General features: G+C 39.1%; 2 protein-coding genes across 15 annotated transcripts in view; one reads left to right on the forward strand and one right to left on the reverse strand.

The window, feature by feature from the left end:
* Nucleotides 1-14,390, forward strand: part of syne2b (spectrin repeat containing, nuclear envelope 2b) — a 116,297-nt gene that overhangs the window by 95,013 nt on the left and 6,894 nt on the right. For all 13 annotated transcript variants that reach the window (XM_081350606.1, XM_081350600.1, XM_081350596.1 and 10 more), the window contains 10 exons: nt 160-315; nt 2,363-2,521; nt 2,750-2,916; nt 9,264-9,426; nt 9,653-9,840; nt 9,951-10,101; nt 10,282-10,464; nt 12,221-12,358; nt 12,473-12,667; nt 12,761-13,058. In XM_081350606.1, coding sequence (XP_081206732.1) covers nt 160-315; nt 2,363-2,521; nt 2,750-2,916; nt 9,264-9,426; nt 9,653-9,840; nt 9,951-10,101; nt 10,282-10,464; nt 12,221-12,358; nt 12,473-12,667; nt 12,761-13,058 — 1,798 coding nt within the window. The remainder of the gene's footprint in view (nt 1-159; nt 316-2,362; nt 2,522-2,749; nt 2,917-9,263; nt 9,427-9,652; nt 9,841-9,950; nt 10,102-10,281; nt 10,465-12,220; nt 12,359-12,472; nt 12,668-12,760; nt 13,059-14,390) is intronic.
* Nucleotides 1,031-14,390, reverse strand: part of esr2b (estrogen receptor 2b) — a 61,785-nt gene continuing 48,425 nt past the window's right edge. For both annotated transcript variants that reach the window (XM_081350608.1, XM_081350611.1), the window contains exon 10: nt 1,031-1,268. In XM_081350608.1, the coding sequence (XP_081206734.1) occupies nt 1,217-1,268 (52 nt within the window). In that variant the 3' untranslated portion in view covers nt 1,031-1,216. The remainder of the gene's footprint in view (nt 1,269-14,390) is intronic.

Consider the following 14,390-nt stretch of genomic DNA (forward strand, 5'->3'; position numbering starts at 1 on the left):
TCTCTCTCTCTCTCTCTCTCTCTCTCCTCTGCCCTCCCCCTTTGTCCTGTGGGCTTTAATCTTGTTGGGCCAGAGGGTGAGAGAGAGACTGCGTGAGTCAGAACTGGGACTTGTGGCAGTGTGTGTGTGTGTGTGACGGTGGTGTGTTATGTTATGCAGGAGGTTCAGGATTGTTTAGAGGACTGGTCCGTCAGTCTTTCCGAGCTCAGCACCATGAAGACGGACCTGTCCCAGTACATCCTTACTGATGACGTCCTCCTCCTGCAGGAGCAAGTGGACCATCTGCACTGTCAGTGGGAAGAACTCTGCCTCAAGGTAAGACACACAAACATGTTTACCTAGCAAACATACCCCATAGACTTATACAACTATATGTATATATATATATATGCAGTATCTTTGAGAAGGTCCCCATCTGTCCTCAAAAGGAGGTTTTGTCAGATGTAGCAAACTTCTAGTGACTATTTTATCACAAAAGTATAGCTAAGTAAACCCATGCACAGTTATTTTGCATAGTTATTTTGAATACTATTTTTGTACACTTTCATTTAGAGATGGAGGAAACAGAGCAAATATAAAGCCTACAGGAATCTTGACTAAACATTGACTGCTGTTTGTAACTCATTGAACTGACTGGTAAATCTTGTCGTGTGTGTTGTTAAAGGAAATATTTAACAGTAAAATAGGTTGAATGAATCTGTACTATTTGTATGTAGTTTTGAGGTGGAAAAGTTAAAATACTCAGCATGTTTACCTAGTTATCTAAATGAAGACATGAATTTTATTGTTGTTTTCTAAAGTTAATTATAATTATTATTTGATTTGATTCATTCAGTCATTCATTCATTCATTTATTAAACATTTTACCTTTGAGAACATCCTGGATGTCCTCAAAGGGATGTTTTGTCATATTTAACTTTTGGAGACTGCTCTGTTTACTGCTAAGTAAACCTACACACACAGACAACATGCTCAATGGAATTCCAGCTATTTTAAATACAATGTTAGCACACCATCAAAACCCAAGAAACAGATGTGAAGATTTGTTTTTAATGTTTTTTAATCAGTGCTCATTGATTCAGCTGGAGTCATTGTTCCTGTGAAGTTTATTGATGTATGATGTTCTGGTGTCTATGATCCATATATTGATTTACTTTCTGAACCTGTGCCTCACTCCCATGAGGTCTCGCTGCTGTTGAATATGGTGCTGGAGCAGTCAGCTGGAGTCTCCTGGGGTCATGTTTTGGGGAGGGTAGGGGTCTTGGACACTGGAAGGAGAGAGCAGATGGTAGAGAGTGAAGGGGACAGAGAAAAGACACAGAGAAGTGAATAGAAACAGGAGTCTTTGGCTCTTTGTTTTGGAAATCACCCCCAGTGTGTGTCTGTCACACGCCGGAGTGTGAGTGTGTGTCTGTAGGGGGTGGTTGTTGTGGAGGTGTTGCCTGGTAACAATGAAGTCCACAGCTGTTGAGTTAGTTTGGATTTTAAAACTTTCTAGTGACAAGGTTCATATAGATGTTTTGGCTGGAGATCTGATTCTTTGAACACAAATACACGGGTCCTCTGTGACTGGAATACCCTGTAAACTTTAAGAGTATTCATGTTTTCACTTTCCACATTAACCTGTGTGTTTTAAATGAAATGTAGTCTCTAATTTATTAATATAAACCTGTAAACATACAGTATATTTTTAGATCACTTACTTTTAAAGTTAAATGAATTAATTAATTAATTAAATGAAAAGGAAAATTAATAACTAATTTCTTCTAGAACTAATAAATTAATTAATTAATTAATTTATAGGGTGTGTCTCACAAAACCTGTTTAGATCCCATTTGGTCCAGAAATCAAAATAAGTTTGATTTTTGCATTTAAAAAATAAAATAAAAATAATAATAATATATATATATATATATATATATATATATATATATATATAGTGTTTTTTTGTTTATTTATTTGATTTAAATCAGTATAAAAAGCAGTACAAGAATACTTAATACAAAGTATTAATTCTACCATTTACATTTTTTCTAATTGCATTATGGTGCTGAGAATTGTTTGTGAAAAAACAAATCTGAAATAATTAAAAGTAAATTTTTATAAAGCTAAATATTAGTTCTTATTTTATTTTTTATTTTATTTTTCATTTTGTTGTAAAATATATGACCTGCACATAATTTTGACAGGTTTTAGTCAGATTCCCATTCTGTGTGTGATGCTGTCAGAGAGTATCTCTTATGTATTATCTCTCTCTCTCTCTCTCTCTCTCTCTCTCTCTCTCTCTCTCTCTCTCTCTCTCTCTCTCTCTCTCTCTCTCTCTCTCTCTCTCTCTCTCTCTCTCTTCTCTGCCTCTCTGCAGGTGTCTCTGCGTAAGCAGGAGATTGCTGACCGGTTGAATGCCTGGATCATTTTCAATGAGAAGAATCGGGAGCTGTGTGAATGGCTGACACAGATGGAAAACAAGGTGGCGCACAGCGCCGAGCTCAGCATCGAGGAGATGGTGGAGAAACTCAAGAAGGTGAGACAAAAGTCTTCCATCACCCAGCCCAAACCGCCTCAGATACACGGTACTCTGCTTTAGCATTACACTGTATTTTGCTAAACCTAAATGGAAGAGCAGACATTCCACATTTATTTGCTTTAATTGCTTCCTTTCCTATTTAGTCTAATGTAAGCAAGCAAACAAGAGTATGGCAGTAAATAAACTCATTCCTCGCCCCCTTTCACACAAATACTCACTCTACAGGACTGCATGGAGGAGATCAACCTCTTCAGTGAGAATAAGACGCATCTGAAACAGCTAGGAGAACAACTCATCACTGCTAGCAACAAGACCAAAGAGACAGAAATAAATGACAAGATCAAGGACATCAACGACCGCTGGCAGCATCTGTTTGACCACATCGAGGCCAGGTGAGACCTTAGAGTAACCCTGAGCATGGTCATGGTTAAATACACTAAATCAAGGCTAGAATGTGACCATAAAATGGTCAAACATCAGTAACTTTGCTGGATTTTTAGGTTTGGGTCATGTGATATGAACTGCTTGTATAGAACTTTCTAAGATATATCCGAGACAACACAGAGACGAATGTGGACATTAATCTGACATTGATCAGATTAATTTCAGTCACACTTTATTTAACAGGCACGAAGCGTAAACATCAGCACAGTGAACGTGTGTGTGGCGTTAGTCCAGATGGGCAGGATCAGGGTGGAGTGTATGGAGGGAGCTGGTTTATCCCGCACTCCGTTTGATTGACAGTTCTTTGATTAGACAGATGGTGTAACTTCATGTCACATTAATGGCCAGCTTGTTGACCGCTTGTTGACCACTTGTCTCCAAGTCTGCCTTTCTTTTTTCACATTTTCTCATGTCTTTAGTTCTGGATCTCTGAGATCATCATAAAGTGCATTCAACGCATCTATGCGTTTATGTTCAATTGTATGCAATATACACCAAACTGACGTATATATCATGTTCCATATTACTTACAGAGGTTGAGATTAGACCATATCTGCCTTTCAGCTACACTCTTAATAATAAAGGCAATGCCATAGAATAAAAATGTTTGGTTCCCCAAAGAGCCTTTCAGTAAACTGTCAGTTCTTAAAAGAACCATTATTTTAAAGAACATTTTGGTAGCACTTTATTTTACAGTCCTCTTCCCCATGGCATGTACAGACTATGTACTCATTATAGTATTTATACTAACTGGGTAATAACTAGGCACTAAACCTGAACCTACCCCTAAACCTAACCTTAACCTATGTAGTTAACTTACTGTATACTACTCAGTACTTTCTTAGGCAAGCAGATCATCTGGTGGAATGTCATTTAATGTAATTGTGTTGCTTAGCCTCTTAAGAGAGGATGGGGGAGGTTAAAAGGGAAAGGAGTTTGTTGCTGGTTGAACCCTTTAACTGCAGCTCCCTCTTGAATTTATCTCGTAACAACAGATAAATTCACCTGTAGAGCTCTAGATCTTCACATGAGCAGTCGAGCAAAAATCTCTGCATTCACATTGACAGTGATTAAAACTGCACGTCGCTGGCTCTCAATAACCAGCATCATTATTACGTTTTTCTCTGCTTTTCAAACAGGCGGGCAGACAAATTATACCTTGCTTCAGACAGGCATATCATAGTTCCAAGCTGAGCAGATTCCTGAGCGTCTATAAGCGATTTGAATGTTAGCTCTGGCTCTTTGCCACTAATGTCAAGGTTTTAGAGCTAAAACTGGCTTTGCAGGTGCAAGTAGACAGACACTAAAGCTTTGTGGATCAGTAGGTAACCAAGCACGAGACCAGCCTGTCTGTCGGCTCTCCTTGAGCTGCAGCTTTACGCCTGTCAATATTCCTTCCCATCAACCACTGAGACTCCATGAGCACAAGTCAAACAAAAAGACATGCATTATTAGGATGATATAAGTTCACCCTGTCAGGATTTATTTTGTGACTATTGAGGACTGACTGTCCTTTGGTGAACTATTCCTTTAAATTCACTGTGTGTACATACAGAGAGTTTTAGTGACAGGCTGAGTGTGTATTGATAATTCCGTTGAAGTCATTTGTTTTCTCTGTGTCTGAGGTCAAAGTTCACAGGCGTGACTCCAGCACGCTGGGCCTGTCTCAGCTGGTTGCTCTGTTTTCATTGTTACTACCGGTATTGAGTGATTTCAGACATTATTTTGAATCTGTTTTTAGACCATCTTAGGAGATATGTTAATATACTGAATGTACTACCATTTGTAGTATTTACTTTTTTTGTTGAAGAAATTAATATTTTGATTTAGCTAGGAAGCATTAACTTGATCAAATCTGTAAAGACATTTATAATGTAACAAAAGTTTTCTATTTCAAATAAATGCTGTTCTTTCTATTCATAACGTATCACGGTTTCCACAAAAATGTTAAGCATCACCACTATTTTCAACATTGATAATATTTCTTGAGCACTAAATCAGCATATTATTTATAATAATTTCTGAAGGATCATGTGATACTAAAGACTGGATTAATGATGCCGAAAATTCTGCTTTTTCATCACAGGAATAAATTACATTTTAAAATAAATTAGAATAGAAAAATGTTATTTTAAATCGTAATAATGTTTCACAATAGTACTGTTTTTACTGTGTTTTTGAACATATAAATGCAGCCTTGGTGAGCATAAGAGGCTTTTTTTTTCTTTTTTTAAGAGACCCAAACTTTTAAACAGCAGTGTATGATTTTGTGTGTCACTCACACAACTTGCAAATAGGAGTGTGTGATTGAGATGAGTCTCTAAGCAGGATTACAGAAGTTGACACTAACGCGTCCGACTCTTTTGTCACCTAAAATCACAACAGAGTTCACCCTCACAGCATCTGCACACGGGGCAGCTGCCGTCTGCTAGCACGAGTCTTTGTGTCCACTCACCCTCCCATAAGTCTTCTGTCTCCACTTATTGTGTCTCTCAGCCAATCAGCATCAAAGCTCTGTCCTTCTGCTCTTCTGCTATTTGCTGAGTGATGGCAGCCATTATATTATTGAACTCTTGGTGTCTTGCAAAACTCGGCTCACTATTGTTGGACAAAGGGCCAACTTAGATGTTATGTTGAAAACACCCCCGCTGAACACACACACATAAATGATTTTGAAGAATCCCACTCTGGAAAGTTCATTAAAACTCTCTACTCACTGTTTTAAGGACCCATTATACTGCTTTGATAGATGCTGACCAAAGCGCTTGGATGAGGACATTTGTTTTCCAGTTTCCACTCAAAACCTAGACACCTGAGCTGAAACTGTTGCTAAGGCAGCAAATTTGTCTTAAGGTTGTTTTAGTGTGTGTGACAGCATTGCCTCTTTGTGTGTGTGTGGTTTTGTGTCTCTTCACAAAGAGTCCACATTTTAACATAAGCTTTATTCACCATGACTATCATCCTGAATGGATATCAAATACTGACTAACCGTGAAGTGGGACGGTAGAATGAAACCCTTCAGAGGTTTGAAGTGTGCTCTGAATCTTCCCAACACCCGTGAATCGCCCTCTTCTAAAGACTGAAAGCAGCTCTATCTATGTGAGGCCCACCAACGTGGTTCGCTATGGCCCAGATTTATCAACTCATTTGGCTGAACTGCTTTAAAGTTTGAACAATTACTGCAAATAATAATGTTAACTATTTTACATTTCTTGAAAAAATATGATTGGTGCTTGCCTGTTCAAAACGTGCCGCAAAGATGCCAGAAGTGTCCCAAATGATGCTCTATACACTACATTTATAGTATGTACTCTTCTGCCTAGTGTGTGAATTTTATATGGTTATTTTGTTATCTAGTATCAGATTCTGACAACCTCTCTCCTTCTGATACGTAAGGAAACTGACTTATTTAAACTTTTTCCCATTTAAACAAGTGGTTTATACAACAAAATGGCATAAAATAGTGCACAAGTACGCAAATTGGGACACACCTTTTGTGTTGCTATGCAGTTGCTAAGGTGCTCTGAGTGTTTGTTGTGTGTTTGCTAGCTAGAGTGTTCTGTGTGTGTGTGTGTGTGTGTGTGTGTGTGTGTTAAAGGTACAGATGTGTTGTTTTAGGTTATATGCAGTTGTGTATTATTTGTTATTTGCTTCTGATCATTCGTGAAGTTCTCCCACCTGTTGTTTAGAGAAACAGCGCAGTGTTTTTCTGGGATTGATAATCTGTTCAGGTTAGGTTTGGATTTAATTAGCTTTAGTCCATGGAACATAATCTCAGACCACAGAGGAATACAACACATCTATCTGTCTGTCTGTCCGTCCTCCTCTCTGTCTGTTTCTCAGTTCCTCATCTATTGTTGACCTGGATTGTAGTTCAGATAATATGAAGACATAGAAAACATAATCAGTGTATGTGTGTGTGTTCGTGAGTACATTCACTTGTCGGTCAGTCGACAGTTGGTTCATTTATACAACCAGAAAGTGTCTAAATACTGTTTGTCTAGAGTCTTTTTCTCTTTTCTTTCATAAAGTGTGCTTTTGCTTTGAAACAAATGTGACTTGGTTTATTTTTTACATAACACTTACCAAGCTAAACTACCACACACTGGCTTTAATACTGCTTTGATAAATAGTCTTTTTAATGCCTTGTTGATTTTGATCAGATTTTATAGACTTAGTAGTTTCAATTGAAGAAATTGATGTGGACTGAGCGTCCTTACTATCCCCACTGTTACTGACATATCTCTTGACCATTCAGTGAGAAGTGGGGTGGGGGGTGAATATGAGTGAGGGACAGGAGGGTGGGAGTAATGTACATAGAAGCTCACGGTCTGTGAGAAGAGTGTGTTAGAGATCAGCCACTGCCATTCAGACAGACATGCTAACGCTAACACGAGAGAACCATGGAGCCTCACCGGTTTGTGAGTAAGTGTTTTCTAATTGCACACACGCCGCACGGATGGGTCTTATAAGCAGGCATTCATATGTGTGTGAGAGGGGGATGGGCAGTGCTTTTGTCAGTGTGTGTGTGTGCAGTACTAGCCTGAGTGCAAGACTGATCATAATCTGCTTTGCATGGAAACACACTTGTTTCTAGGGAGGACGTGCACGCACGCTACTGATGTGCTGATGGTGCATGGTGCAAACAGATATGCACTGCGTGAGGAGCATGCATCTAGAATCACGCATTATGCATAGAATCAAGCATTACTAATAATGCATTGAAAATTAAATGCATTTTAGATTTATTTTTTATGTTTTTATTATTTTTAATCTCTTTTATATCATTATACATTTTCTAAGGCTTTCATGTTCATATTCATGTGCTATAGAGGACATCTTGTCTCATTTCCTCATTCAAGCTTATTTCAGTGTACCTTTTTACAACAAATATTTTGAGTGACTGCATGCATCTATTATTTTCCCATGACTTTGTGATAATGCGAATAGCACTTATGTATGTGACAGTAAGAATAAACCTGATAAGAACAAACGCTCCATTGCAGTGCTGTCACGTGCAGTTGAGTTGTTGTGTGATGTCACTTCTTCCACATCAGCACTCCGGTTTGTTTTGGTCGGACCTCCATTGGAATGGTCACGTGACTGTGGAGGAATGTCCCCATCCTCGTAGTCACATGACGTCACTTTTAGAGTAGAATTAACACTGAGTGTTCTGGTGTGGTTTGAATAGAGTGCGACAGACGGGTCGGACATGACATGGGTCACCGCACACTCAGACTGAGCAAAACGCCTTTTTTTCCTGCATTGTTTCTTTGTGTATAACTCAGCTGATAGGCTAGATGTTAGGAATGACACTAGGTCAGGGGAATGTTTACTTTTTATGTGAACTGTTACTCAAGCACATCAGAACAAAACTCATATACTAGATAAACATTTATATTAGATAAATGAATATACCAATGTCTTCTTGGTTTTTAGCAATAACCTATAAGCCTTTAAAGAGCGACTGACGAGGTTGTTAAACAATATCATATGCTTTTGTTGAAGCCATCAGTGTACATCATTTCAACTTATTTTTAAAATAATCGTGTTTAATCCCAGAATTGCTAGAAAAAACTACATTACCCATAATGCTGCAGAGAAATCTCCACCAATCAGGGAAAAAGATATAGGGGTGCGTGTGTGTGTGTGTGTGTGTGCGCGTGTCTATATATATATATATATATATATATATATATATATATATATATATATATATATAATTTTAATCCTTTAAATGAATGGGAGAAATACTTCTGGAACCAAGGGCACTGCAAAAGTGGGCGGGGCACTGTTCTGCTCTGTGGAGATCTGTGGAGAAATGAGGACTGTGATTGGCTACTGTTTTATAGGAAGGCAAATGTACAACCAATCAGGACTCTTTAACAGCAGAGCAGATTACCTTAGTGGTACAAATGTTGTTAGAATAGTGTTTATTTCACTCTTTGTTTAGAATATTGTAGTCTGTAATAATTAATATTTTTATGATAGATTGAAAGTCTGGGTCTGGAGATAAAATGATAACAAGATATCATTCTGTTTTAAAGAATTGCAGGGTTTTTTTCTGGTATAAAATCCAAATGTGGCACTACAGTAGCTTCACTGAATGACTGACATACAGTATTGACTGACTTGAGTAAAAGAATGATTGATTGATGTTTGAAACCTGAGTTCGAGTTCTTCCCATATTCTGTTCTCTCTCTCCAACTATTGCTTCCTGTCTCCTCTTACACTGTTCTTTTAAATACCGGCAAAAAGATTTATGCAACTGACAGACTGACCAATTGTGTTTCAGGGTGAGGAAACTAAAGGAGACATTGGTGACAGTGCAACAGCTGGATAAGAACATGAGTAATCTCCGTACCTGGCTTTCCCGTGTTGAGGGTGAGCTGGCAAAACCTATCATCTACACCATCTGCCACAATGATGAGATACAGCGTAAACTAACAGAGCATCAGGTAATCACCGCATTCATTAATAAAACCACAATATAGCTAATATGTATGAATATCTAATCTCATTAAGTTTATATTCCTTATTATTTAAAATCAACATGAGCTTTCTCCTAATATGGGATGCCTTTGCATCATTTTAATGTATTGGCAATGTCATCTTTCTTAGACTGGTAGTTTGAGTTTTTTGCTATATGTCAGTCTTAGATTGTGATTTGATTTTTATCACTAGGACTTGCAGAGAGACATTGAACAGCACACAGAGGGTGTGACGTCTGTTCTGACCCTGTGTGATGTTTTGCTGCATGATGCGGACGCTTGTGGCAGCGATGGAGAGAACGACTCCATTCAGCAGACCACACTCAGCCTGGACCGCCGCTGGAGGAACATATGTGCCATGTCCATGGAAAGGAGGATGAGGTCAATACAAACACCCAAATCAGCTTGTTTGACCGCATCAATGTCACTCTTTAGAAAGTTTCATTTGTTCTTATTTTTTTCGGGCCACTGACTCTACACTACCCCCGTAGGATTGAGGAGACATGGCGTCTGTGGTGCAAGTTCCTGGACGACTATGCACACTTTGAAGAGTGGCTGAACACGGCAGAACGCACAGCGGCCAACCCCGCCACTAAAGACGTACTCTACACCTGTGCTAAAGAGGAACTCAAAAAGTTTGAGGTCTGATTCTGTTTAGTTCTGTTTTTTTTTTTTTTTAACTAACAGTAATAGTAGTCTGTTCATATGAGAAATAGCATCAATTCTGTTATACAAATTAAAATGGATACTTTAATGGCTTTTGCAATTGTCATCAGATCTATTGGACATTTAACCCTTTTTCAAAAACATGCACACATGCAGGCGTTCCAGCGTCAGGTCCATGAGCGCCTGACACAGCTGGAGCTGGTGAATAAACAATACCGACGTCTGGCACGAGAGAACCGGACAGACGGTGCCAGTAAGCTGAAGTTGATGGTACATGAGGGAAACCAGCGCTGGGATATGCTACAGAAGAGAGTTGCTGCTGTGCTCCGCAGGTTAAAGGTCAGTAATTCAGTAATAATTCGTTTTTTTAAAGAAATTAATACTTTTATTCAGCAAGAACACATTGATCAAAAGTGACAGTAAAAACATTTATAATGTTATAGGTAAAGGTTTCTATGTCAAATAAATGCTGTTCTTGTCAAATCAGAATCCAGAATTTTTTTCATCATCATCATTCAACACAAATATGCCAAACTGTCCGTTTTGTCTAGTATCCTCATAAGAGCAGTCTTAAAAGAGTTAAATAAAGTCTTAAATGAATGTAAAGAGTTGTGGGAAAATAGGATGTATGTTCAGATCCGCATCATGTGCAGCAGTGGCAGGCCTTAAAGTGACAGTAGCCACTAATGCTGTCTGTCATTAATGCTAATCAAAGAACATAGGTAACAGAGAAAATTACTCATTGCTGTTAATTAAATGAGACTCAGTATTAGTTGTCTAGTCCCACTCATCTTTCTCTTCCTCTAAAGGGAGGCCCATATGCTCCATTGACAGTAGAAAAAAATTAAAGCAGGGCTTGTTCAAGTGTATCCAAGCTAACATCAGCTAAACCTCTGAATAGTATGCCTATGGGGATTACCCCCAGTTTCCACAGGAGAGAAACATCTCTCCTTAGAGATTAACATCTCTCCTTTGAGAGTAAATGAAGAGGAAGGAAGGATGCTATATTCTGGTCATAACCTCTTTGCTCTTTCCTATAAAAAACTACAGCAAATATTAAAGGGAGCATGCAAAATGCTAGCTTTCACCATTACAGGTTATAACCTTCTTCCCTTCCTGGAAAGCCCCAAACCCTCACCCATGAAATTGGGTGGAAATGGAGCCACACCTGTACATCCTTGCTAAGGGGAGCTAACCCAACTGACATCAGGAAGAGAACAAAATCAGGCACCCTGCATCAACCCTAGAATGCAGGAGCACTTTGTCCAATTGAGGGCATTATAGTAGCCACCTGTTAGAAAAAGAGGTGAGCTTCCTCATAGAAGGTGTGCTCAACCCAAGAAATGCTTCAGAGGACTGAGCACAATGGCTGGCCTTAGTGACACCAAGTTGATGTATATCGTCTGTCACCCATTTGTTTATCAAGCACAGAGGAATGTAGGACGTGATCAGTCATCAGTTTGTCGACAGATAATTTACATCAACCAATACCAGTAGCTGGTAGGATTGATGCAACAACGCCATAGCTTCAATGCTCAATCTTCCAATAGCGACAGGCTCCATGCTCTGGCAGGAGATTAAACTGCTTCAAGAAACAGTAATCACCCAATTAGAAAGTGAGGGTTTGTAAGGGATTACAAATGGGTTCTAGTGGTGACCACTCACCATACTGCCAGTACCTGATGGAGAATGAATTAACATGAGATCGCTAAGAGGAGGCAGAGGTTCTGGACTCGGTCTTACAGGAGAAAAATCTTCTGAAGGCAACGGACTGCACCCTCGCCTCCTTGAATCTCACAACCACTGTCTTAACAGAGGTTCCAAAGAAACCCAAAAGCTAGATTGGGGTGTCAAGGATGAAAGACGTATCTTTCTCCTTGATTTCTGAGAGGTTTAACCACCTCTCATTATATTTATATATATTATATATCTAAATAAACCAAAAAACCTGCAAAAATTCAAATAAAATTAACTGCATCTCTGACTTTCACCTGTCCTGGCAGAAATGTGCTCCACTTTTCATTTCCATGCTAACAAAGTATAATTTATTGGGGGGAAAATATTGGTAAACTCTAAACGCTCCTCCTCTGTGCAGCACTTCACATCTCAGCGGGAAGACTTTGAAGGAACGAGGGAGGGGATTCTGGTCTGGCTGACTGAGATGGACCTTCAGCTCACTAATGTGGAGCATTTTTCAGAGAGCGATATCCATGAAAAGATGCGTCAACTAAACGTACGTACTCTCCGATCTGAAACATTTTAAATGTAATTTAAAATGTTTAAACATGTTAAATGAGCCTGGACTGCAGTCAGAATGCAGAATATCTTGTGCTTTGACTTCCTGCAGGCATTTCAGCAAGAGATCACTCTAAACACAGATAAGATTGATGCGCTGATTGTGTTTGGAGAGAACCTGATCCAGAAGAGCGCTCCGCTGGACGCTGTACTCATCGAAGATGAACTAGAGGAACTGCACTCCTACTGCCAGGAAGTGTTTGGCAGGGTCTCCCGATTCCACTATCGTCTTATCAGCAGACGCCCGGTCAGTTTGAAAAGACTCATCTCACAAACGCTAAACAAAATACTCCTAAGAATGAGTACTGACATGAACCCTTCCATCCCTTTCCTTTCATAGGTGATTGAGGAGGACCGAGAGTTCTCAGACAGAGACACAGATCCAGAAGACTCGGCTGATTTCGGTGGGGTGTGGGAGAGGGAAAGGGAGGAAGATGAGGCTGCTATGGGATCCGATGTTTCACTGACGGTCCGTCAAGCCGTGTCCCACCTGTTACCACCTGCTCTGGAGCGCTCAGGGCGCGAGACGCCCGTCAGTGTGGATTCTATTCCGCTGGAGTGGGACCACACCGTTGATGTGGGAGGATCTTCATCTCCAGAGGATGATGAGGAGTTGACATACTACAGTGCCCTATCAGGTAACTCTTTACTGACTGGTCTCTGTCGTTCTATTAAAGCATATCTAGAGCTGTTATATGCTGCTCTGTTGGTGTTTCTAGATCTCAGTTTGTTATCTGCTGCTCTATTAGAGAGTATCTAGATTTCTTTGTCTCTTACATGACACTGTTAAGAGTGCATAGATCTCTCTGTTTGTTTTTTTAGTGTCTATATTACTGTCTGTTATGTACCTCTCTGTTAGAGGATATCTAGATCACTATCTGTAATCTGTCGCTGACTGTCAAGTCAAGTCATCTTCATTTATATAGCGCTTTTAACAATGTAGATTGTTTCAAAGCAGCTTTACAGAGATAAACGTATAATTTAAGGTAACAGAGATTGTTTTGGCTTTATAGCGGTTCTTTAATAAAGTTATTTTCCAGCTAAAGTTAGTTTTGATTGATTCGCTTCCGTCGCAACAATAATTTGTTATTAAGTTGGCGGCCGCTAAGACGACACCATTCTCTCTTCACAGACTTTAAACGCGAACCTGTGAGAAACGCTGATGGCGGTCACATGCGCATTAAGAATTGGTTCTATAGTTATGTGCGTTTGAATATATGTACGCAGGTTTGGAATTCCCTACAAACCAAGCCTAATCAAAGTACTGGTCTTTCCTTATAAATTTTGATACAGAATTTTATTTTGTCACTTTGGGGTAGGTAAGCGAAACGAATTTCCCGACAACGCTTTATCTGTAGAGGGGTAAAGGGATCCTCCATAGGGAGAGACTAAGCTCTTTATATTTGACTGTATTAATGTATATGTAGATCTTGCTGTCTGCCATCTGCTGCAATGGTAGGTCAATGTAGATCTCGCTTTCTCTTGTTTCTACTATCCAAAGCTTTATTAGTGCATAAAGATCTTCCTGTCTATCTAGATCTCTCTATCTATTTTATGAGTCATTATATGAGATATTTTTTCTAACAATTTTCTTCACAACAAAATCATATTTAATCCATTAGTGAAAAGCATATTATAATCTCATACAAATATTTTGTGCATAATTAAAGAAAATATTTATGTCCTTAAAAGTTGTCAACTATGTTACTAACCAAACAATCCCATGCAACTAAGAAGTGGTTTATCAACCAGCATCATATGTGTGAATCCCCCCCCCCCCCCAAAAACCAGTTTAGCACAAATCCCGCCCTGCAGACAATTTCATTGGTTAGTGTATAGGGTAGGGTTAGGGCTTAGTATTTGTTTTAGCATTGTATAGGCAATCAGCACTGTGATTGACCAATGAAATCGTTAGAATCAGCTGCAGGGCAGAGTTTGCCATTGAAATTGAGTCGAATGTTTCCATTCAA

This window comes from Scardinius erythrophthalmus (genome assembly GCF_964197995.2).
Source record: "Scardinius erythrophthalmus genome assembly, chromosome: 21".
Lineage (NCBI taxonomy): Eukaryota > Metazoa > Chordata > Actinopteri > Cypriniformes > Leuciscidae > Scardinius > Scardinius erythrophthalmus.